Genomic DNA, 27,197 nt, shown 5'->3' on the forward strand with positions numbered 1-27,197 from the left:
ATATAGGTCCCTTGATTAGCATAAGGTCAATGGGGACAGCCAAGACAGTAGGAATAATAGAAGGCCCTTTTGTAAGACATTATTATTGACATTAACCTCCAAGCTCACATTGAGTAAAATTTTGGCCAACTCCACAGTAGCAAACAATGCCTGGATGGATTAGAATTCTTCCGCAGGGTGGTCCGGTATCCATGCAAAGGAAGGTGGAGCTGCATTCAGATGGTTGTAGAGTCATCCGCCTGGGCCCTGCCGCACAGCGGAAGTTCCTTGCGGCCCTGCCTACAATGGAACAATACTCTTCACACCCTCGTGTCCCCACATCCACTGCACGAACACCAACATTGCAGTCTACTTTGAATGATATTTGGCTTGTGATATTTCCTTTAATCTTCATAATTCAAAAGTGACTATGACATCACAATGGTTTGTCACAAACTGATGGATTATGAAATCAAAATTTTTCATAATAAAATCATTTATGACTTAATATCAACGATGTCACAATGATAGATGACATTACAATTGATTTAGGAATTTGCAATTTATTGATATCAAAATAGTGCATTTTTATATCAAATTGGTCATTGATTATTATTTTTTTATTTTTTTTGTGTGTGTTTTTTTATAATTTTTATTAAACTATAATAAAAACATTCCATCAAGTTACAAAACCTGAGCAAGAAAAACAAACGGCACATGCTTAACTGTAGTTGACATTCAAATAAAATTTGCATTCGCAAAATATTATACAGTAATTAGAAAATACCAGCCAAAGTAATATTAGGATTCTTTTACGTGCGATCTCAAGAAATTTGAACAGAAGCAAATTTTAACAAAGGTAAATTTTACAGTGAAACATAGCAGTAAATTAAGGATCTTAACATGTTTATTTTACTGCTGTTTGACACTATGATACAAAAATAAGAGGATTTACTTGACATTTTTAATAAATATCTCATGGGCTGTTGAGTGCCTTACTGGTGAAAAGATTTAACTGGCTAATCTCATCAATCCATTTTGTACATTCAGTAAGCATCATCTCTGCCCTACATAACTCTTAATGCAATTCACAGCACACAAATGGTTATCATATTAAATACATAATCAACTCGGACTTCTCAACAACAAGGAAATTAGTAAACCATCAAATGGACTGCTTACCATACATTTTCCTTATAACTAAATAACACACAAAAAAATCAAAATAATATTTGTCATCACTCTAAACTATTGCCAGCAACTGACGGAAACTGCCAATTTGCCATATTCGTGCTCACAACATGCTAAATATACTCTGCTGTTACTTCATCCATGGAATAGAACTCATTCAAACTCTAGAGCAAATGGACTTAGTTGACATCTATTGAAACTTTCATCCTACTGACAGAGAATACACGTTTTTTTCATCAGCACATGGAACTTTCTCCAGAATTGATCATATTATAGGCCATAAATCAAGCCTTAGCAAATTTAAAAAAGTGGAAATCATATCATGCACGTTCTCAGACCACCAAGGAGTGAAGCTTGAGACCAAGAATTCGAAACACCAAGGAAGACCTACAAACATATGGAGGCTGAACAATATATTACTAAATGAGCAATGGGTTAGAGAGGAAATCAAAGGGGAAATTAAAAAATTGCTTCAAACAAATGAAGGCATCAGCACAACTTATCAGAACTTATGGGATACAATCAAGGCGGTGCTGAGAGGAAAGTTTATTTCAATTAATGCTTATCTCAAGAAACAAGAAAAGCACCAAGTAAATCAGCTAATCTTACAGTTGAAGGAACTAGAAAAACAACAACAAAGCAACCCTAAGACTAGTAGGAAAAAAGAAATCATCAAAATAAGGGAGGAAATAAACCAAATAGAGACCAAGAGGACTATACACAAGATTAATCAATCAAAGAGTTGGTTCTTTGAGAAAATCAACAAAATAGACTCCCCATTAGCTCAACTAATTAAAAAAAGGAGAGAGAAAATACACATCAATAGTATCAGAAATGAGAATGGAGATACCAACAGATACCTTAGAAATACAAAGAGTCATCAGGAACTACTATAAGCAACTATATGCGAACAAATTAGAAAACCTAGAGGAAATGGACAGATTTTTGAACTTATACAATCCACCAAAATTGAATCAAGAAGCAATTAACAATCTAAATAGCCCAATAACATGCACTGAGATTGAATCAACAATTAAAGCCCTCCCAACCAAGAAAAGCCTGGGACCAGATGGCTTCACTGCTGAATTCTACCAAACGTTTAAGGAAGAACTAACCCCAATCTTACACAAGCTTTTTCAAACATTAGAAAAAGAGGCAATTCTTCCAAACTCGTTCTATGAAGCTAATATCACTTTAATACCAAAGCCAGAGAGAGAAACAACAGAAAAAGAGAACTACAGACCAATATCCTTGATGAACATAGATGCAAAGATCTTCAATAAAATATTAGCCAACAGGATCCAACAATACATTAGGCAGATCATTCACCCGGACCAGGTGGGATTCATCCCAGGCATTCAGGGATGGTTCAACATTCGCAAAACAATAAATGTGATACATCACATCAACAAGTTGACTCATAAAAACCATATGATCCTCTCAATAGATGCAGAGAAGGCATTTGATAAAATCCAACACCACTTCATGTTAAAAACCCTAAATAAGATAGGCATAGAAGGAACATTCTACAACACAATCAAAGCAATTTACGATAAACCCAATGCCAATATCATACTAAATGGGGAAAAACTAGAAGCCTTCCCGTTAAAATCTGGAACTAGACAGGGATGTCCACTCTCACCGCTACTCTTCAATATAGTTTTGGAAGTTCTTGCCAGAGCTGTTAGACAAGAAAAAGCAATTAAAGGAATACAAATTGGAAATGAGGAATTTAAATTATCGCTATTCGCAGATGACATGATTCTCTATATAGGAGAACCAAAAGACTCAGTCAAGAGACTATTGGAACTCATAAGAGACTTTGGCAAAGTAGCAGGATACAAAATTAATGAACACAAATTGATGGCATTCGTGTATACAAATAATTCCGCCACTGAGGAAGAAATTATAAATACAGTTCCCTTTGAAATAGAGGAAAGGAATCTTAAATACCTAGGAATTAAGTTAACTAAAGATGTGAAAGACCTCTATGATGAAAACTATAAATCATTTAAAAAAGAAATAGAAGAAGATCTTGAAAAATGGAGAACCTTACCATGTTCTTGGATCGGCAGGACCAACATTATCAAAATGGCCATATTACCGAAAGTAATATATAGATTCAACACAATCCCAATCAAAATCCCAGCAATATTCTTTTTAGAAATAGAAAAGATGATACAGAAGTTCATCTGGAACCACAAAAGACCAGAAATAGCTAAAGCTGTCTTGAAAAATGGAAATTGGTCATTTATTACTTACCAATTGGTTATGACTTCACAATGATTATTATAGTATGCATGGATATATCATATGTCATATATATATATAAAGATAGTTTTTCCCTTCTTGCCAGGGAGCTACTGGTATATTAAGAACTGATTCCAATAAGCCAGAATAACAATTTCAAGTCATTACCCATAAGTACCAAATATTTCCTGGCCAAATGGGAGAGGTTCTTCTCCATGGGTTTACAACCAAGTGTCACCTCAGAGAAACTTATTACCTAATTTATCAATTAAACATGAATTGGTACACAAACATCTCCCTCATTTTTTTTTTTACTACATTAGATGGAGACACAGACATGATATGAAACTGTACCTGCAGGCATTTTCAGCAAGACAGTCACCAAGTTTATGAGGGCAGAGCTAAGACTGGGAAAGATTATCCAGCTTCATTGCCATTTAAAGTAGCGAATTGTAGGTTATATTGGCATACAAAGTGAGATTATGAGGAACACATGAATAGGAGAATGATGGTTACAGTCATAAGTCATGACACAAGTAGGAAGAACAACACCAGCTACTCTATAATAGAAGTCATGAGGATGGCATTGTGGTGTAGTGAATTAAGCTGTCACTTGCATTGTTGGCTTCCACATGGACACTGGCTTGGATCATTTTGGCGCCACTTCTGATTGAGCACTTTGCTAATGCAGCTGAGATAGCAGCAAAACACAGTGCAAGGTGCTTCGGTCTCTGCACCAACGCTGGAGACTGAGATGATGTTCCTGGACCTGGCTTCATCCTGGCCCTTTCCAATCCATTATGGACCTTTGGGGAGTATGTCAGAGGATGGAAGATACTCTTAGTATGCCTTTTGAATAAATAAATCCAATATTTTAAAAAGGGACAGAAGGGCTGGCATGGAAGCCTAGTGGCTAAATCCTTGCCTTGCACAGGCTGGCATCCCATAAGTATTCTGCTCAGGACCCACCTGATCCACTTTCCTTCCAGATTACTACCTGGGAAAGCAGCAGAGGACGGCCCAAAGCCTTGGGAAACCTCACACATCTGGGAGACCTGTAAGAAGCTTCTGGCTCCTAGCTTTGGATCAGCTCAATGTCAGCTGTTTCAGCCACTAAGAGAATGAACCATTAGAATGGAAGATTTTTCTGTCTCTCCAGCTATCCATAGAATCTGACTTTTTCAATAAAAATAAATAAAACTGTTTTTAGCAAAAAAGGGGGAGGCAATAGAAGCCATTGGTACCACAGCAATACTCTAGCTGGTATCAAAAGCAGATATAAGAGGGGTATGTATCTGTGATAGAAGGCAGCGCCAGAATCCATCAACTGGTTTGGAGGTATCGTGGACCTCAGAGTTGTGTCAGAAGTGAGTTGTCATTTTCAGGACCTGAAATTGTGGTTCAAGGTTTTGTTATTGAATGATTGATCGTAGGTTATGACTTACAATCATATATATATATATATATATATGATTGATGAAATTGATGAGATTAATGAGACATTAATGGTAGGCTTATGACATCAGAATAATACCACATATGAATTGAACATGTTATAAAATGTTTCATTGTAATACAATGGTGGGTTTCTGGCATCAAAATTTATTGTGACAGCACAATGGTTGGCTTATGATATCACAATTTTTTTTAGGGTAACAATGAATGGTTTATGACAACAGAATTGATTTTGTTGACATAGTCAGCACATTTATCGTCACAACTAATCATTATATCATTAAGATAAGTTCATAATATAAGTATGTTTTCTGATGGCAAAATAATTGATCTATAACTACAAAACTAATTATGACAGCTCAATTTTACATTCTAATAATTGTATTTTATCCCGAATATATGGACTATGATCTTACAAAACTTGTGTCAAAATTATTACAACACAATCATTGCTTTATTAGATCACATGCTGTTATTAAATTACCCTAGAAAGTTTATGTCAGAACTGTTGTTTAACCCAAATAAGTTGAGTATGACTTCAAAATAATTCTTTGAGATTCAGTGTTGATTTATTAAATCAAAAATTGATTTTGATGGCACAGTTGTATATTTTTATGTTACCACACTGACTATGGTGGCAAAAATAATGAATTTCTGATATCAGAAATGTGATTTATTGTGTACCATTTTATTATAGTTTAATGAGTTTTTGGGGGGTTATAATAATAATCTGTAAACTCAACATTCATTATGACATTAAAATGGTGGGTTTTGACATTAAATTAACTTTGATAGGATAATGACAAATTTATGAAACTAGAATAATGGTAAACGATATATCAATTGCTTATGGCATTACAATTCTTCATGTCTGTTATTCCATTATAATTTGACTTATGGCACCAAATTGATTATGATGGCAAAATGGTGAGTTTCTGACTTGAAATTTAATCACGAAAGTATGATACCAGTTTTATAACATCACAGTTACTGATAATATCACAATGCTTGATTTGTTATATCAGACTTGTGGTTTATCACATGCTAATTAATAATGACAGTTTTTTTGACATTACAAAATTTAGTCATGTCATTAAAACTGATTTATAATCATAATGGTTAGATTTAACTATTATTCCTCTATGATACAGTTCTATAGGCACTTGAATTTCTTCTCCCCCACCCCAAGATTCTTATCTCCCATTGATTTCCCCTTTATTATTACCATGTAGAGTTCTTCGTGAGTAGTCATAAGTACATCATTTTGCTATTTATGTATATCCTGTCATTCCAGGTATGGACAATGGCAGACAGACTAGCCTCCTATTGTCAAATTACATTTAGTGATTTCATGGGGGGACCACCCTTGATTTGAAAGTAGAGATGTGTACTGCATTATATTTCCACATCTGGATATGATAGTATCTATTACACATTTACTATAGATCCGCTTAAATAAAAAGACAAATAATAAAATCAACAACTGGAATAAAAATAGAAAAATTATGGCAATATTAAGTTAAATAACATGTTGCAGAATGAGCTATATATCACTGGAGAAATAAAAATGAAGATAAAAACCTTCTTGAAGAAAACGATGCTACTGTATGACCTATGTGCCACTAAAGAAATTAATAAGAAAACAGAAAAAAAGTGGATAAAATGACAATAAAAATTATTACAAAACATGAAATGTAGCAAAACAGTATTAAAAGGGACATTTCTACCATCAGGTGCTTACAAAATTCAAAATATATCAGATAAATGATCTAATGGACATCAAGGATTTATTAAAAAGAAATAATGAACAAGAAACAAGAAATGATAAAACTCAAGCCAAAAAAAATTGAATTGAAACTAAAAACTACAAATTTAATCAAGCAAAATGAATTGAAACTAAAAACTGCAAATTGGATAAAAAAGGGCAATTTTTTTTCAAAAAGTTGTGTGAAACATACTTTTACTCATAATAGCAAGGAAAAGCACAAGGGAAGAATCAAGTAAAATTAGAGATGAAAAGAGACACGATTCACCTTGCTGCTCTTTACATGAGTCATGACACTATTGGAATAATCAATGGTAGAAACTCTAATATTTTGTCTTCTTGGTATATACATATATTTTTGGAGACGACTTTTATTTTCTTTCATACCTGGTACTCTGGGCCCTATTACATCCTTTGTGAGATTTCATGTGTTATCTTATATGCCTTTAATTGCTTTGTATTTTCTATGAATGTTATCTATTATTAGTGAAACCATATGATATTTATCTGAGATTGATTCATTTCACTTAGCATAATGGTCTCCAGTTGGGACCATTTGGTTGCAAATGGCAGAATTTCATTCTATTTAATAGCTGAGTAGTATTCCAGAGAATGGATGTACCATATTTTCTTTATCCAGTCCTCCTTTAATGGGCATCAATGTTATTTCCATGTTTTTGCAATTGTTGATTTGCTCCGATGACTATGGAGTGCCTGTTGCTTTCTTGTGTGTGTGTGTGTGTGTGTGTGTGAGTTCTTTTGGATATATTCCCAGGAGTGGGAGTGTTAGGTCATATGGTAAGTGAATTTTCAGTTGCCAGAATATTCTCTATACTGATTCCCATAGTGGCTGCACCACTCTACAGTGCCACCAACAGTGGAGGAGCATACCGTTTAAGCACAACCTCACCAGTAGGTATTAGTAGTTTTTTTCTATGTGGGCCATTCTCACTGGAGTTGAATGGAGCTTCAGAGTAGTTTTTAATTGTATTTGCCTCATTGCTAGGGACCTTGAGCATTTTTTTCATATGTCTGCCATTTGGATTTGTTCCTTTGGAAAGTGTCTGTCCTCCACCCATTTTATACCTAGTTGTTTCTTTTGTTATTGCCTTTCTAGAGTTCTTGATATATCCTGGATATTAGCCCCCTATCCACTGTGTAGTGTGCAAAGATTTTCTCCCACATTGTTGCTTGCTTTTTTTTTAAATTTATTGATTGTTTTCTTTGCTGTGCAGAAGCTTTTAAAGTTGATGTAATCCCAAATGTTTATGTTGAACTTATCTGCCTAAGCTTTTGATGATTTTTCTAGGAAGTCTTTGCCTATGCCTATATCTTGTAGAGTATTTCCTGCAAAATCTTCTAGTAGTATGACTGTGTCTTGGTGTGGGCTTACACTCTTTATTATCCATTTAGATTTGATTTTCTTGTGCAGTGAAATGTCAGGGTCTTGTTTCTTTCATCTTCAGGCTGCTATCCAATTGTCCCAACAACATTTGTTGAAGAGAGCATATTTTTTCCTAAAGATTTCTTGTCGAAAATTAAATGGCTGCACATGTGTGGGCTCTCTTCTTGTTTTTCTACCCTGCTTCATTGATCTTCCTCTCTGTTTTTGTACCACTGCCAGGCTCTTTTGAGTACTACCACCCTATTATATGTCCTAAAGTGTGAGATTTTGATCCCTCCAGCTAGATTCTTATTCTTCATTTATTCTTCAAGGTAGCTTTGGCTATTTGCAGTCTCTTGCATTTCCGGATGAAAGTTTGCATCATTTTCTCTTACCCTTTGAACAATGTTCTTTGTATTTTTCATTGGAATTGTGTTGAATCAGTATATTGTTTTTGGAAATACGGACACTTAGATGATGCTGACTCTCTGTATCCCAGAACATGGCATGTTTCCTCATTTTTTAATGTCTTCTTGTATTTCTTTTTCACTGTTTTTTAATTTTCTTCATGGATATTTTCCATATCTTCAAGTCAGCTTATACCAAAGCATTTAAGTATCTTCTCTTTTATTTTGAAAGTGTTCATACTGAGTATTTCTTTATCAGCCCTGGAGTTCATTGTGAACACTATGGCCATTGATTTGCATTCATTATTGCTGCCTTAACAAGGTTCCCTATCAGTTCAAGTACTATCTCTATTAGAGTCTCTTGGTTATTGTATGTTGAGAATCATGTCATCTGCAAACAGTGATTGTTTGACTTTCTCTTTACAAATTTGAATTTCTTTAATTTCTTTTAATTGCCCAACAGCCCTAAGGAGGACTTCCAGTACTATGATAAACAATACTATGATAGATAGCAGTGGTGATACTTTTATTTATTATTCTAGATCTTAATGGAAAAGCTTCCAATCTTTCTCATTCGGTATGATGCTGATTTTGAGTTTTACATAAGTTTGAGCTTATGGAACTGCCATTGCTCCACTAGCAGCCAGGTGGGAAGGGGAGTTCAGCCAGCAATCAGGTGATCCCAGGAAAAGAACTGCCCATCCTACTGATATGTTTGACCCCAATTGGAGTAGAGAAGAAGCAGCAGGCCCCAAGAAGATGATATAGGAACAGGGTGGATTTCAGAGGCCAGACTCCTGCCAGTGCCACAACAGATGGCATTTTACGTAGAGAGGCAAAGGTATGGATGGAATGGAAGGACAACAGCAAGCTGCACATGTGCTAAGCTGGGAGTAATCTTATGTCCAGGTCAACATATTACACTGAACCCACAGGAAAAAGAGTACCAACTTGCATTTTACAGGTTCCATGAAAAACAGGTCTAGGTGGTCTCCAGACATAATGGCCAGCAAATTCATAACTACACCTACACCACATTAGGCACCATTTTACATAGTACGAAAGGACTGTGAGACCAGAGTGATAGCAGTAAGCTGAGCATGCACTAAGCTTGTAACAAACACTTATGGCTCTTTGAAATGCATATGTCCCACAGGAAAACAGTATGGGTGTGGTATCTTATAGGTTGAAATGAAAATATGTTGGGGTGATCCTCAGATCTAATGGATAGCAGATTACAGAAAAATCAGCACCATGAACAACCAAGTTATTTAAAACACATGGAGACTCCCTGATCCTGGGAACTGCTCAAACCAGAAGGGGCAGAAAGGCTGTACAAACAATAATGAAGCCACAGAAAGGGATCACGATAGGCTGAGAGTGGTGAGCCAAGAGCTGGTCCTATGAAGATTATGGTAGAAACCTACAATGCATTAGTAGAAAACCACACTGCAAGCAGAGGAGCCAAGACCTGAATTAGCCTGCTGATGGAAATTGCAGGCACATTGAGTGGTGGCTTCACTCACAATTCCACATAAAGTAACTCTCAAAATTTTTATTTGAGAATGTTCTGCTTATTTGGGTGAAACTGGTCTCTGCTTCCTATCACAGGCTGATGTGCTCACTGGTAAGCTTCTTGGATCGTATGAGTCTTCTGAGTCTCACAGATGTAAACTCTAAGAGGGGTCTATACTTCGATTTACTCACACTCACAATTCTATTAATCACACAAAAGACGAAAGAACGTTGTCTATGTCTACTTGTATAGCTGAAGCAAACTTTTCACACAGACAGCATTTTGAGTAGACGGTTCTCACAGCATTTCATCATATTTATGATGTCACCATCCAGACCAGAGCCTCTGACCACAGCAGCACCTGTGGGCTGGTGCCTTTCTGGTGATTCTCTTTGTTGTTCTGATTCATGGGGCTCAGAGTTTCACTTCCCTAGCTTTCCTTAATCCTAGTGATGTGCCACAGAAAAGATCAGGCTGCAGGCAGAGTTCTTTGGGTGTTGAGCAAAGGAGAGCACAAAACCAGTGAAGATGGGTGTGCACATGTTTACAACAGGCTGCATGTCACAAAGCAGGGCTGCATCCATGGAGATTTCAAACATCTGGCCTCTGTGTGCTGAAGAGTTTATGGACATGTCACCGCAGAACCCATATTAGGGTGGGAAAACAGCAGATCCTGTGTCTGAGTCCTGGAACCCTGATGCACCCGGGGTTCAGCACTTTAAGCCCAATCAACCTATGTAGTCACATATGCTTGTCTTGCATCAGCAAGAACCTCAGCAAGGGCCACAATATTGCTTGGAGCCAGTGTTGGACCCTGGCATGTTTCTGCTCTGAGGACCAGGCAAGACTCTGGACACGGCTTTGTACTCTCTGTAAGGAAAAGATAAGGTGAAGGTCAGAAAGACACCTGGAAACCTGAGGATGGGATAATGTGGGATAGGAGATAGTTGGGGCCGGCAAAGGAAAAGCCTGGTGGTGGTGAAGGAGCCACTTTGGTGTTACAGGTGGTGATTGAGGGGACCCCTGATTTCCAGTGGTAGGAGGATGAGGACTGGCATTTTTGGCTTTTAAAGAGAAAACACCAATCATCCCCACCCAGTATCAAATCAATTGCATCCCTTCTGTTAGGCAAGCAGAATAACAACTACACTGGAGAAGCCACACATATTAATTAGTGATTCTCCTCTTGGTCCCCTTCTTGTTAAGGGCATCTCGTGCACCAACTACATAGTCATATCGTACTAAAGGACAGCCCAAACTGAACAGCCCTGCAGAAAAGAACTGTAAAGACTAAGGGAGCAGATCAGACAGGTCAAAGCCAATCAGAAAATACATACTCGTGCACATGGGTGTGTCCTCTTTTAAATGCACTGATGTTGTGCAAATGTGCCTGTGAGGCATACCTGTGGAAGCTAATTGTGGAAAACTAGATTTGCTTTTGGGAAAAACTAATGATCTTTGAGGAAACTTGACATGGATGGCCTGAATAACCAGTGTACCATTTTATAAAAATGATTTTCATTTTGACTGTCTAGGATATTGGGACTGGATATCTGGAATCAGAAGGACAGGAAGGATGCAGATGTGGCCACATGCCCTGTATCAGCTTCTGAGGTGACCTGTGAGTCTCTGTGGGCAGCTCCAGCTTCACCACCATGGTCCAGGATGCAACCTCCATACACCACTTAGACACTTAGGAGGGTGGCCATGGACAAGGAAGAAGCTTGTGCTGGCAGGACCTGTGGTTTGTGGAGACTGTGAGTGTACTGATTCCAGGAAGTGAGAACCTGAGTGGTGTGGATGAGATTCTGATGGGCTGAATACTATGTCTAGACATGTGTATCAGTTGTTAAATGAATCCAAGAATGAGTACATGAGCCAGTCTGGAGACAAAGCCATGACAAGACTTTTACTATATTCAAACAAAAGCAAATGTGTATGTGGGTCTTATTATTGTGAAGTATACTCTATCACAAATTCCACCACTTAAAATTTTAAGTATTCAAACGTATTGTTCACATTTACAGTGTGCAATAGTCACCATTGTGTATTTGCAGAACATTCTCATTAGCCCAAACAGAAATGCTCTATTCATTAAACATTGCCTGCAAATCTTACGCTTTCTTCAGTACCCTGTAATCTGTTTCCTACTGTTTCCTCCATGAATTTTCCGATTTTAGGCAACTTATGTAAATTCAATCACAACACATTGTAATTTTCAAAGCAGAAACCTTCTACTTTGGGTTTTGTTGTACACTGAACTTCAGAGGATGGCTTAAGTGCTCTAAGTTAGCTTCATCTGTGGTATAAACAGGGATATTGACAAGCTAAATCATCACATTACAGAAACATTAGTAAAATTTTGGTGCACTGTGAACACATTGTACTGAAAGTTTATTGGTGTGTGTATATCAGTGTGATTTATTTTTCTATAGAAACTGCTCTTGATGGCACAGTATATTGGTTCAGTGGGTGAATTCACGCCTTGCATGTGTCATGATCCAGGTTGGTGACTACTTGGGTGACATATACATTTGGGTATTACTTGCCTTAACAATAGTAGCTACATTAAAAGACACTGGAGAGGAGAAGCCCTGTATGTTGGGCTATCCAACAAATATTTTCAAGCAGTTGTGAAGGTGTTGAAGATGTGAGCACACACTTTCATAAAACGGCTAGAAAGCTCAGAAGTCACAGCAAAGGATAGGAAGATAGGAAGACTACGCAGGGATCCAGCACAACAGCCTAGTGGCTAAAGTCCTTGCCTTGCATGTGCTGGGATGGCATATGGGTTTTAGGTTATATCCCGGCTGTTCCACCAACCTTTCAGCTCCCTGCTTGTAGCCTGGGAAGTAGTCAAAGATGATCCAAAAGCCTTGGGATCGTACACTCATATAGCAGACCCAGAAGAAACTCCTGGCTGCTGGCTTCAGGAGCTCACCTCTGTGGCCACTTGGGCAGTGAACTAGCCGACAGAAGGTTTTCTCTGTATTTCCTCTCTTTATCGAAATCTGCCTTTACAGTAAAAAAATAAGTCTTTAAAACATACTTAAAAAGATTAAGCAATGAAATTGAATCACTGTATAAAGCAGATATCAAAATAAATAAACAGGCAAAATAAAACAAAACCTGATGTGGTCAGAGCCAGTGAACTTGAATAGAAAACAGTGAGCAGTTACAAAATAAAGAAAAAACAAATATGTGATTTTACAATTGAACAGAACCTCAGAAATCCTCACAAACGTTTAACAAAACATCAAAACTTCACATGTTTGGGAAACCAGCAGAACTGAGGGAAGGTGGTGAAAAATATTTCCAAGGATTCATGACTAAAAATGCTTTTATATTTACCAAGAACATGCCATCCTGTATGCTCAAGACTTTAAACCAACTTCAGGCAAGATAAACTCATAGAAATTACACATATCACAACCAAAGGGCTAAGGAAAACGCACTTGAACAGATCTTGAAAACTGCCAGGAAACAATCAGAACAATTGAAATGATGATGATTTCCTATCACAAACTACAAGGGACAGAGGAAATGGAATCACATTTCTTTCTAAATGATAAAAGAACTGTCAAGTAAGACTTAAATGTGCAACAAGAATATAAAATTGGCATTTCTGCATTTAAAATATATCAAAATTCTGAGCTCAAACCTAAATAGATGATAAAGAAGTTGCTTCACACATCCAGATGTTATTGCTGTGTAGTGGTTGTGATGCTTGCCTAACGGTGTGAGGGGTCCTTGGTCCTGGACCAGGTGGAACAGCTTCCTCCCAGGTCTCATCAGCACTCTAGTGTATCCTGGCTCTGCTCCTCCACAAAGTCTGGATCTTGACAGGCGACCATCAACTCTACATATTTTCTGCATCTTCTTCTTGGTGCTCTCAATTTGCCCTAGATGCTCTGATATTTCACAATGTAATTGAGTAGCGGGGATGATGCTGAAGAAATAGGTTCTTGCTTTCCTGAAATGGCTAGAAAATGATGAAGCCTCAGCAGAAAGAAAACCAAGCAGTAATTTTGATTTAAAATAAAATTAAACCAGATCAAATAACTTCAAGAAATCCAAAGTACTTGTTGGTCTCAGTGCTCAACTTGAAAGGTTATAGAGGAACTCAGTGAACTGTGAACTTAAATAGAAAACAATCACAATTACAGAAAGAAATAGCAAACTGGTTCTTAAAATTGAGCAGAAGTTCTGGGTTAATAGGAAAAAAGACTAAAATTCACATCTTTTTTGAATCAGATGGAGAGAAAAAATGGTATTGGGTTAAAATATTTGAAGAATCAATGGCTAAAACTTTCTAGCTCTGAAAAAAAATGCATCTTGTGATTTGAGAAACTCAAGCAGGAAAACATATAGAAATTTAACATAAACCACACAACAATTCAGCTTTTAGAGTGAAATGAAGAGGATAATTCTAATGATGGTGTTTTTCTGTCAGAAAACATTGAAATACCAGAAGAAATGTAATGACATTCTTTTTTTTTTAAAGATTTATTCATTTTATTACAACCAGATATACACAGAGGAGGAGAGACAGAGAGGAAGATCTTCCATCCGATGATTCACTCCCCAACTGAGCCGCAACAGGCCGATGCGCACCAATCCGAAGCCGGGAACCTGGAACCTCTTCCGGGTCTCCCATGCGGGTGCAGAGTCCCAATGCATTGGGCCATCCTCAACTGCTTTCCCAGGCCACAAGCAAGGAGCTGGATGGGAAGTGGAGTTGCCCGGATTAGAACCGGCGCCCATATGGGATCCCGGGGCTTTCAAGGCGAGGACTTTAGCTGCTAGGCCACGCCGCTGGGCCCTGTAATGTCATTTTTAAATGCTGCAAGAAAAGAACTGTCCAGCCAGAATTGCACTTATAGGAAAATGCAAAATTTCCCTTGTTAATTTAAAATGGTTTTCTTGTTAACTGTTGAACACATGTCCATAAGCAAAGACGGAGCTGTTCTTTCTGAGGTTTCTCATCCCACTCACCTATTAATCAAGAAGTCTCCTCTTTGTAACTTGACGGGAATATCCACCTATTTTTCTTCCCTCCTTGGGACCCTGCCCCATCAATGCTCAGATTCAGAAGGTTCTCCGGTGGCCACTCTACATTTTCTTCTCCCACACTCTGATCAGTGAAATTCCATTGCCCCCACACATTTCTGGTATTTTCCTCTTTCCTTCACAGTGGCTGAATCATTCTTACACTTTGTAAGGCCCTTTTAGGACACTGGTGCTCACAGTATCCTGTTCGTTTAAACATAAAAGGCACCATCTGTGTTCTGAGGTCTCTGAGATTGGACCATCATGTGCCTTGAATACTGCCACTCACCAGTAAGAAAATGCACGGGCTTAACTTTGTTCTTTAATCCCCTTTTCTTGGAGAATAAAGCATACTCTGGGTGTGAGCTGAGATTTCATGCTTACTAGGCTGGTAAGAAGTGAGGCTTGAGGATTGGTGGCTTGCCTGTGGTGTCGAGGGTCCTTTTCTGGCTTGAATTCCAGCATAATCAGGTCCAGCAGAGCCAAGTCCCAATCAACACTAAATCCAGTTGTGTGGGCTCACTGTTGGAATCTGGCTGACAGCTCTTGTTAGGGTCCAGTTTTGTCAACTCCCCAGAAAGGGCAGAGTCTTGCTGGTAATGCAAGTGCAAGCAGAGTTTATTGTGCCAGCATGCTGGGGTCAGACCGTCATTGGGGCATGCAGGCCAGTCAAGCAGAGGTCGGGCCCCAAATTAGCAAAAGGCTAGAGATTATATAGGCCCCTTTGTGGCTGTAACATGCATCAAAGTTAATTCAAAAAGTAGCAAACTTCAGACACCTCAATTTTTACTCTGTTCCCACACTCGTTATCTTCTATGGCTCATCCCATTCTGACACCTTAATCTCTGTGGTTCCTGGGAGCAGAGAATAGCGCCCCTGCCCTTCTTGCACCTGGGTTAGTTGATAGATAAGGTTTATCACTACAGTGGAGTTTTCCCACAGTCCGGGGGCCTCCTGACCTAGCAAAGTAGCGGTTTCTCAGCACAAAGGTGCCTAACATTGCCTAATGATAACATTCTAACATTAAACTAACACTCTGCGGGCTCGGCAGCATGGCCTAGTGGCTAAGGTCCTCGCCTTGATCCCATATGGTCACTGGTTCTAGTCCCAGCAGCTCCACTTCCTCTCTATCTCTCCTCCTCTCAGTATATCTGACTTTGTAATAAAAATAAAATAAATCTTTAAAAAAAATTAACACACTGCTTGTGTCTCCACAGTTCCCTCGATGTTCCCTCAACACCAAGATCAGCTGCTCTCAGCAGCACCAGCACTGCAGCTTCGTGCAACTTCCTGAAGTACTGTGTTGGGAAGCAGTATCACAACATTGATCTACTCTCATTTGATATTCTCACAGCAGGTAGAATGCATTGAGCCGCTTGCCTCTCTTCCAAGGGGAGGTTATACCTTTGTCATGAGCCAGGACTCTGGTGTCTTTCCAAGGTTAGACCCTGAGATGAGCAGCATGGCTTGCCTTCCAGTCCCAGTAGAGGATCTGGAATTCTTCAGTCTCAGTTCACAATGACTGTTGCCAAGCAACAGCATAACTGCCACAGGCTTCCTAATGAACAGAATCCTCGGGTGCAGTGATGCCCACTGGTCAGAGATGATCAGCTCACTTGATGGAGTTATAAACTCTCCTGAGTGTTGTTCACCTTGCTTGCAAAATCAGGTGCTATTTGAGTGATTGTTGGGAGGAGGCACTTACAGAAGAAAACTTTCACATCAAAAACCTCAGAGGAATTGTGGCCATCTCCAGGGTACCTGCGACCCCTAGCTGTCTTCAGTGTGAACTTAACTGCTGCTACAAAACTGAGCATTCCAGATTTCAGAAACCATGGTATCAGTAGAAAGGTTAGCAAGAGAAATTGCTCTCTGCTTTCCAGGCCCATGAAAAGTGTTATCAAGTGTTATGACATCCAAGGTTCCTGATCCTTTTCTCTTGTTCTTTGGGTCCTTTAGGAAAAGTTTTGCTATTATCCCCTGCTTCTCTGCATTAATTTTCAGTCACAGAGCACTTCATGAACAGAATGTTCTCGGCAGTTTTCACATATACTGCTTTTCAACCTAGTGTTGGGAATGACAATTACTGATTTCTCTCCCCCTAGGTTCGTCATAGTTTTATTTATTTTCCTAAGTGTTGTCTCTAATTTTTTTACTGTCATTCTCTGCATTTAACCATTGAACAAAGCACAATTATTGAGCAGGATTTTTACTCAAATTTGTCACAATTCTTTCCTAAGCTTTGATTCACCTTTTCATGTCAATTTGGTTACAATCAGGTTTTTGCAATGAGAAGCAATTTCCAATTCACTTTGCAATGAGTGAATTTTTTCTTCATTTTCAGGTTGCTTATTTGTTTATTTAAGTTTTTTCAATTAACCTAAATGGCAGAGTCAAAAAGGGAGGGAGCTAGACAAAGACTTCATATCTTTTGCTTATTCCATGGTACCCTGAAAGAGTCAGCTCTGCCTAAAACCAAACCCAGAATATGGAAATTCAAATGATTTTTTAATTGGAATGGCAGGTGTACAACCTATCCACTAGCTGTGTCCAAGGTTTTGCTTAATAGGGAGCTCACCTCACTATTAGAGTAAGATCTGAAACCTAGGTGCTATGATATTCAGACTTCTCAAATAGTTTCTTCATTGTTGCCACAAACAATTGAGCTTCAAGTTACTAATTGCACTATAATGATTGAAAGGTTCTTCTTTTTCTTTCACTAATGAGATAATAATTCAGATTCTTGTGCAGAGCATCCAAGCATAAACTTCAGCATCCATTCTCTACAAGCAGAATCTCGAAGGCCTCACATCCTTATAGGACACCATTTTTCAATCTTCTCACCTGTCATAGGTCTGCCTCTTTACATAGCTAGCTTGTATAATGAGGATCCATTTTGAACCAAAGACCTGGTGAGCCTGGCACTGCAGGGAAGCCCCGATGGTCACCTCAGAGGGTGACAAAATGAGTGTGGGCAAATCTCCTTCCTTTTGCATCTCTCTAACATCCTGCTATTCTCACATCTGAGCTCCTTGCATTCAAAACCAGTACCCATTTCCTAAACTGTTACCTTGATTGTTTAAGCCAGCAGTACTGATATTTGTCTTATTTCCTCAGTTGCTTTAGTACTGAGTAAAATAGTACTGAATAAAAATGAATACAGCATAAAGCTCAATTCCTTATTAATGCTTGGATTCAGCTTCCCACACACGACACGGAAACTTGAGAAACCCAGTGACTTGTTAGGAAATTTCTGGTGCCTACATCTCTGTGCCTGCAAAAGCTGGCAAACAGAGCCTGTGCAGCTGTGGCAGTCACAGACTAGAGTTGAAGGGACTCTGAAATCTCATGAAGGGACTCTGAACAGTGGACAAGTGTCAGGTTAAGTGGGAGAAGGGTTCCCCCAGTCCGACTCAGACAAGTTTGGGTGAGACTCAGTGGACAGTGAGATTTTGCTGGCATCAGCAGAGGCCACAGCAGTGTGAGCTCAATGATGTGTAAGGAAAGGCTGGCCCTGCAAGAGCTCACCTCTGCTGAGTCTCCTCCTACCTTGGCTTACCTGACCAAAGTGATAGAAACACAGCCCATCCTGTGGCTAAAACAGTACCCTCTAGCCATTCTGTCACAGCTGTGTCTCCACAGGAAAGCACATTCTTTTGCAGCAGGGTCTGGGCTGGCCACCAAGAAAGGAGGGCGTGGGTGGGTAGGAGAGCAAGTTCTCTCAAACTAGTCCTCACAGCAGGGTACACCCAGTGTGAACTTGCCTGCTGCCTTCCCCTTGCTGTATATTGCAGTTGAAAGGCAGGCCATGTAAAATAGCTTTTGTAAGCACCAGAAATAATGTGTAATCCTGATAATGAGGCCACACATTCCACACAGTGAAGTCTGGACTGTAACTCGAGTTGGATAATCAAGAACGAGGAACATTATAACAGGGGCAATGGACAATTTAAAGAAATACATACAGACAGAAGTACAAGCATCATAAAGGCATGCCTCAATGGGCTGTAAGTCCAGATTACTGTGCTGTGACCATCATTTGGGTCAGGAAACAGCACCAGCAGGCAGGATCACCCCTCTTCTGGACATGAATTCCAAAGCCAACTCTTATTCTAGCTCTCTGTGGACTTCAATGATCAATATGGAGGACGTCAAAGATGTTCAGGAAGGATATTTGAAAATGTTTTAATTGTAGCATATTAGACAAGCCATGTTAAGGGGTCAGCACATGCATTCACAACAATTGGAGAGCGTATGAACCTCTCTTCCTGCTCCTTTTCCAGGCTGGCTCAGATGACAGACAAGACTGTCTTCAAGACACCTTGTCAGTGCAACAGCACTTGAACCTTGCCTTCCTAGATTGCAGGCAGGCAGGCAAATGCAAGTACTTGAGTGAAACTTACAAGTAATAATAAGCTGTTGGAAAATGTCTATTTCCTACTGCACACACTGAGTATTTAACGTATTTAACAATCTTTTGGAAAACACTTGTGAAGAAAAAACAATAGAGACAGTTCAATAACACACAAAAACTGCACTGTGTGAGAACAGGAGAAATGCAACTATTGTTCTGTGTGTTTTTAGCATTTTCATTTTTTATGATTCATTTGTTACTATTGCAAGTCAAGTTTGGGGCCCGGCGGCATGGCCTAGCAGCTAAAGTCCTCGCCGTGAAAGCCCTGGGATCCCATATAGGCACCGGTTCTAATCCCAGCTGCTCCACTTCCCATCCAGCTCCTTGCTTGTGGCCTGGGAAAGCAGTTGAGGACGGCCCACTGCACCCGCGTGGGAGACCTGGAAGAGGTTCCAGGTTCCCGGCTTTGGATCAGTGCGCGTCGGCCTGTTGCGGCTCACTTGGGGTGTGAATCATCGGATGGAAGATCTTCCTCTCTGTCTCTCCTCCTCTGTGTATATCTGGTTGTAATAAAATGAGTAAATCTTAAAAAAAAAAAAAGAAAGTCAAGTTTGATGGAAAAAGTGAGATAGGGAGAAAAAGGTCTTCAATCTGCTGGTTCACTCACCCAATGTCTACAGTAGCAAGAGTTCAGAAGCCAGGAGCCAGGAGCATCTTTTGAGTGCAGGTGCCAAGCCTCTGGACCATTCTCTACTGACTGGACAGGCCACAGAGAAGGAACTGGAATGGAAGTGGAGCGGCAGAAACATGAACCAGTGCCCATATGGGATCGCTGAGCATGCAAGGTGAGGACTTTAGGCACTATGTACCCAGCCGGGCCCTTTAGCATTTTCTCTGTATTTTTCTATGTATGATTGACATAGATAATGTTAAGGTATATCAGTAAAGGTCATGGTGTGATGGCTTGATGGCTCAAACCTTGGCTCACAAACACCAGGATCCCATAGTAACAGTGGTGCTGTCCCAGTTGCTGTACATCCCATCAAAATCCCTTCTTATGGCAAGCAGTGGAGGATGACACAAAGACGTGGGACATGATACCCACATAGGCGACCAAGAAGAAACTCTTGGCTCCTGGCTTCACAAAGGCTCGACCACAGCCATTGAAGCCACTGAGGGAGTGCATCAGTGGATAGAAGATTTTCCCTTTGTCTCGTCTCCTCTCTGTAAATCTGATCTTTTTATAATAAATATGAATTATATATTATGTTTAATAGTATTTTAAGTATAATTTATATATTTCAATATATTCATTCAGAATAAAAATGTCTTATATATCTATATGTATACATATATATCAGCAAATAAGTCAACAGATTGTGAAAGTTAAACTAAGTTGTTCCACCATGGTGGGAGGGTTTGGGGAGGGGTGGGGAGAATCCAAGTACCTATTAAACTGTGTCACATAATACAATGTAATTAATGAATTAAAAAAAAAAACCCATATAACATAGATTCTTTGCTAAATCTTATAATTAAATCATGCGTTAATTACTGTCACCTTCATCTAGTGCTGATTCAATTGTTTTTTTTTTCTTTTGTTAAAGGGCCGTGAAAGGGATCAATGCAGCTCAGCCAATCTACAAACAGAGGGCCTTTACAAGAAACTTCCTTTTATCTTATAAACTGTTTTCTTTCCCTAAATATAAGTGCCAATATAAGATAAAAAAAATAAAAATAAAGTAAGTTGTGCTACCAACCAACATAAAAACTGTTCCTAATGAGCTTTTCAGACATTAAAAACACTCTAAAACAAAAAGCTAACTTGAGCAAATAACCACTTCTGACTCTCAGATACTTCTTGCAAGTTGGCTTATGAATTTTGGGGGTGAGTGGCAGAGGTAGAATGAGATCATAGCCAACTCCAAGAAACCTGCTCATCTGAGACCTGCTCATTATCATGCTGCCTTCTGCTCATTAGTGCAGCTTCAGGGTAATTAGGATCAGGATGTTTCTGGACTCAACAGTAAAGGGTTGACCAAGGGAGAGAGCAGAGCTGGCCCCAGGGACCCAGAGCACGCCGAAGCAGCCAAACTCATCACACTGACATACTGACATCAGTGACAGCATCCCTGAGTGCTGGGACTCAGGCAAGGATAAACAGGCCTGGTTGTGCTGCCCTGCCACAGCTCCTGCCACAGTCCTGCAGCCTGCTCAGGTGAGTGAGGCTGAGTGTGTGAGTGCAGGGGTGGCTGCCTTTGCTCTAGAATTGGAAGCTATTCCAGTTAGAGGTGTTCAAAGCCAGGATAGAATTGGGAAGTGTCTCAGCTTCCCTGTGGAAGACAAAGGTGTGAGTATCCAGGGAGAGGGTGGCTATCACTTCCCAGTGCACCCAGCAACAGATGTTTGTTTGGCCCTGGAAGGAGACTCTGTGCAGTAAAAACACTGATGCTCTGAGCCTGAGGTTGCTCCATTTCATAGGTGTGAGCGAGACCTTGGGCATCAGGCAGCAGTGGCCTCTCAGCCTGGATGGGAAGCTCTTGCTCTCACAGGCTCCATTTTTGTTTCATGTTAGTGTCTCTTTTTCTAGTGTCCTTCAGTTCTTTGTGGACTTTATAATTAATTCTCAAAAATTATTTTTGACCCACAATATGACATAGTACCTAAGTATAGAGAATTGATGAAATGTGAGAATTAGTGTAAGGACTCCTAACAACACAGACAGGTGTGTTTAGAAATCAGTTTTTTTTTCTTGTTGGGTACTGACATGAGCACTGCATGTATCTACCCATTTAATTCTCTCAGTCAATCTTGGTGATACAAAGCACCATTCTGTTACAGCTGACAAGTTAGGGTCTGAGGGATCCATGTTGTAGTTCTAGGGCCATACATGGTAATGTTCCCTGAGAAGATGGAGAGTAAGGAGAAGGTACACAGGAAAACAAAACAGACAAAACAAAGCCATGAAAAAAATCTTCCTTCTGATCTCCCCCAGAGGTAGAGCAGAGCAGAAGCCTCCGCTCTGCCACTCGCACCTTGGGCAAGGGGCCTTTTTGTCACTCTGTTAGCTACTGGGCAATGAGCTTGAAAAGGTCAAGTGTAGTTCTTCTGAGATGCTACCTCTCATATTAAAGGTACGTATGATTCTTACATTTAGATTTTATTGTCAATGTGCATATATTAATTACATGAATTCACATGATACATCATAACATTTCAGTCCCAAATGCAATGTCAAAACAGCAGAACATGACTACTGCTGTGTTTAATTACCTCCCAGTTTATCATTTCCCTGTGTTGGGAGCTTTGAAAATCCTCTCTAAGGGCTACTCTGAAACATGCATTAATTGTTGTTCATCAGGCATATTTTGCTGAGCTATAGAATGTCAACATTGCTTCTCCTGTTAAACCTCAGACTTCTGTCCATTGTCTTTCCTTTCCTTCCTGTGCAACTACTTGTGTGTGGTTGACATGTTTGCTATGAAATGTTCACTCCCATAGGTAAGTGAGAACATGCAGTGTTTCTTCTTTTGTGCCTGGGTGATTTGCCAAAATTCACTGGAGGAGTGGTAGCAGGATGTCCATTCAGCACAGACCAGATGGTAAGTTGCTGAATGTGAGCTGTGACAAGCAAGGACCTCAGGAACGTGGTTTAAAACTGATGAAGGGCTGTTATCACTGAATCCTCACCTTTCTTCCCAGAAACCTCTAGTAAATTTGGAAATAAATCATACACAGAAGGCTTTTGTGAAAAATCAGGATAATGTACTAACACAAAATTTATTTTTAAATTGCAGCTCTCACCATCTTTGTTTCAGCAGAAAGAAGACAACTGAAAAATATCAAATAGAGATGAGAGACTGGAGCCAGAACGGTGGTTCAACAGGCTCATCCTAAACCTGCAGCACCATTCTTTCACTTGGAAATTAGTTCTAGTTTTGGTTGCTTCACTTCTGATTCTTCTTGTTTCTGGACTGGGAAATGAGCAGAGGATGACTCAAGACCTTGGGTTCCTGCAGCCATTGGGAATAGCAGAAAGAAGCTCCTGGTTACTGGCTTCAGATTGGCTCAGCTCTGGACATTGCAGTCATTTGGGACGTAAGTGACCTGGCAGATTGAGGACTTGTCTTTCTGTTTCTTCCTCTCTCTTCAAATCTGCCTTTCAAAGTAAAAATAAATAGTTCTAAAAAGAATGATGAGTTTTATGCTATAAAGGAGGAATGAACTATGCACATGTTCTTGCATCGATACTGTTCTTTTCACTAAGCCCAGAGCACATCCGCTGCTCTGAAACTGTCATGCTCGCTACTTGGTATTCTTCCAGTTTTCTCTAGGTCACTTCATGAAGTCCTAAGATGACACAGGGACACCTCATCCAGAAAATGAGCTTCCTATCTCTCACAGGGCCTGGAATTGTAGGAAACATTTTCATGCTTTTCAAACATGTACGTAGTTTAGTGATGGGTCGTGAGAAAACTTCCATAGATCTTATCCTCATTCAAATGGCTATTTCAAATATTGTGATTATTTGTAGCTTATGGATCGGAAACATAAGCATGTTGTTTTATTTTAGTAACTTCCTTCTAGGTGACATGTTTTGTAAAATACTATTTTACCTGAGTAGGGTGGCTCGAAGTCTCTCCATCTGCACCACCTGCCTGCTCAGTGTATTTCAGGCCATCACCATCAGTCCCAGGAACACCTTGTGGAAAAGGCTCAAACCACGCACTGCATGGCAGGTTCTTCCCCACCTCCTCCTCTTCTGGGTTTTTAGCTTTCTCATAAGCTCTAACTTGCTACACTACATCACAATAAGCAACAATGTGAACAGGTCTGCTGTTAGAATGTACTTTGGATATTGCTACATGCTGCCATCTCCACCAATGATCAGGTGGCTCTTTCTCTGCCTCATGGCTCTCCGAGACCTCACCTTTCAGAGTCTCATGGGCTGGAGCAGTCTGTACATGGCTCTCCATCTGTACAAACATCACAAACGTGTCTTCTACCTCCAGAGCTCCAGGACTGACAAATATCCCAGCCCCGAGATCAGAGCTACTCAAAGTACTCTCATTCTCATGACCTGTTTCCTGTTCTCTTATTGGACAGATTTCATTTTCTCCCTCTACACAGGGATCACATTGTCAGAGGAATCAGCAATAATAAATACCAAAATGTTGCTTGAACTGGGTTTTTCCTGTCTCAGCCCCTTTGTTCTGATCAGCAGGGATATTCATATCACTGGATGCTGGAATGCTCACTGAGGAGATAAGGGAACTGCTTCCAAACATACTCTTTCAGGTAATAAAATGTGTATTGAGGGATTGCCTTTTCCTGCATTCATCACAATATTAAATTCATCAAGGCTATGCAATTGAACTTCAGTTTAAGAAAATTTGATACCAATCAACCTATCTCTTTTCAGGGCTTCCAGGAATTGCAAAATACAGATCCTCCCAGTTTCCCATTCTGATATCTCTGCCATGTAGCTTTATTCTTCTTGCTTATACAGTGGGAACCATAGGATAGTCAGCATTCTGAGGTTCAATAAAAGGGCAATAACAGAAAAAAGAGACTCCATGTGTTTGTAACACACACTCCAAAAAACCCACCTATCCACACAAAAATAAACACATACAAACACACATACAAACACAACCCGAGAGAGAGAGAGAGAGAGAGAGAGAGAGAGAGAGAAATTTTGCCGGGTTAAAAAAAAAAAAACACTTTTCAAGAAATTCCTGGGCCACATTGGATGTTTGCTATGGCATCCTTTAAACATACGACTAGCAGAGAAGGCTGTCTTCTACAGGCACACATCATCTACAGGCACACATCATCTACCACCCACATCGTCTACAGGCACACATCATCCACAGGCACACATCGTCTACAGGCACACATCATCTACAGGCACACATCATCTACAGGCACACATCGTCTACAGGCACACATCGTCTACAGGCACACATCATCTACAGGCACACATCATCTACAGGCACACATCATCCACAGGCACACATCGTCTACAGGCACACATCATCCACAGGCACACATCGTCTACAGGCACACATCGTCCACAGGCACACATCGTCTACAGGCACACATCGTCTACAGGCACACATCGTCTACAGGCACACATCATCCACAGGCACACATCGTCTACAGGCACACATCGTCTACAGGCACACATCATCCACAGGCACACATCGTCTACAGGCACACATCATCTACAGGCACACATCGTCTACAGGCACACATCATCCACAGGCACACATCATCTACAGGCACACATAGTCTACAGGCACACATCATCCACAGGCACACATCGTCTACAGGCACACATAGTCTACAGGCACACATCGCCTACAGGCACACATTGTCTACAGGCACACATCATCCACAGGCACACATCGTCTACAGGCACACATCATCTACAGGCACACATCATCTACAGGCACACATCCTTTTCAGAAGATATCCTGGTTCAGGCACACATCGTCCTCTGCATGGAAAAGGATCTGACTGCTGATACTAGCCTCAGGAGAACATTCACTTTTTTATGTTTACAAAAAACTTCAAGTTTATAATTTATCTTATTTCTCTAAAACTAGGCTCATATCGCATAAAGATCATGCATAGGTTCTTGCTTTTTCTCAGATTGAGTAATTATTCTATGTGAGCTCAGGAAAAATGAAAGATGCACATTGTGTCAGTTGATACTGTGACATACTTTATCAAGTTTCAAAAAGGGTTGTTAATTATATTTTACTCTTTTTCATTTTGATTATTGCCTGTTATTCCTGGTTCTAGTACGTAATGTAATGCAAAGATATTTTCTTTCTTTTTTCTTTTTTGGCTAACATAGGAAACATTAGTTCCTAAGAAATTTCTGACTCCAGGGTTTCTAGTAGATAGTTCTCCTGGTTAAGTGTCAGCACATTGTGGACAGTTTTCCTGTTCAGCATTTAGATCATTTCAGTCTTTGCTGTCATTTCACCAATGAAAAAAATATTTGTTTTGAAAAAATTAGTTGCTTTGTTAATGAAATAGTAATTTGAGCATTTTGCAAATAAATTGATACGCTAAATTCTTTCAAACACCTTTTACAAGCAGATATCAAAACAAATAAACAGGCAAAATAAAACAAAACCTGATGTGGTCAGAGCCAGTGAACTTGAATAGAAAACAGTGAGCAGTTACAAAATAAAGGAAAAACAAATATGTGTTTTTACAATTGAACAGAACCTCAAAAATCCTCACAAACATTTAACAAAACATCGAAACTTCACATGTTTGGGAAACCAGCAGAACTGAGGGAAGGTGGTGAAAAATATTTCCAAGGATTCATGACTAAAAATGCTTTTATATTTACCAAGAACATATCATCCTGTGTGCTCAAGACTTGAAACCAACTTCAGGCAAGATAAACTCATAGAAATTACACATATCACAACCAAAGGGCTAAGGAAAAAGCACTTGAATAGATCTTGAAAACTGCCAGGAAACAATCAGAACAATTGTAATGATGATGATTTCCTATCACAAACTACAAGGGACAGAGGAAATGGAATCACATTTCTTTCTAAATGATAAAAGAACTATCAAGTAAGACTTAAATGTGCAACAAGAATATAAAATTGGCATTTCTGCATTTAAAATATATCAAAATTCTGAGCTCAAACCTAAATAGATGATAAAGAAGTTGCTTCACACATCCAGATGTTATGGCTGTGTAGTGGTTGTGATGCTTGCCTAACGGTATGAGGGGTCCTTCGTCCTGGACCAGGTGGAACAGCTTCCTCCCAGGTCTCATCAGCACTCTAGTGTATCCTGGCTCTGCTCCTTCA

At 39.6% G+C, this 27,197-nt stretch overlaps 1 protein-coding gene and 1 pseudogene across 1 annotated transcript; one reads left to right on the forward strand and one right to left on the reverse strand.

The window, feature by feature from the left end:
- LOC131481522 (phosphatidylinositol transfer protein beta isoform-like) overlaps window positions 1-23,650 on the reverse strand; it is a 42,919-nt pseudogene extending 19,269 nt beyond the window's left edge.
- LOC101526860 (putative vomeronasal receptor-like protein 4) lies at window positions 22,407-24,674 on the forward strand. The gene has a single exon (XM_004599591.2). It carries the CDS (start codon window positions 23,706-23,708, stop codon window positions 24,609-24,611), a length of 906 nt encoding a protein of 301 aa, XP_004599648.2. The 5' UTR covers window positions 22,407-23,705; the 3' UTR covers window positions 24,612-24,674.
- Window positions 24,675-27,197: the final 2,523 nt, after the last annotated feature.

This window comes from Ochotona princeps, chromosome 1 (genome assembly GCF_030435755.1).
Source record: "Ochotona princeps isolate mOchPri1 chromosome 1, mOchPri1.hap1, whole genome shotgun sequence".
In the NCBI taxonomy this organism is placed as follows: Eukaryota; Metazoa; Chordata; class Mammalia; order Lagomorpha; family Ochotonidae; genus Ochotona; species Ochotona princeps.

What these genes read in the sequence shown, in the direction of transcription:
- LOC101526860 (XM_004599591.2), top strand. Translation starts at nt 23,706, where the DNA reads ATGACACAGGGACACCTCATCCAGAAAATGAGCTTCCTATCTCTCACA.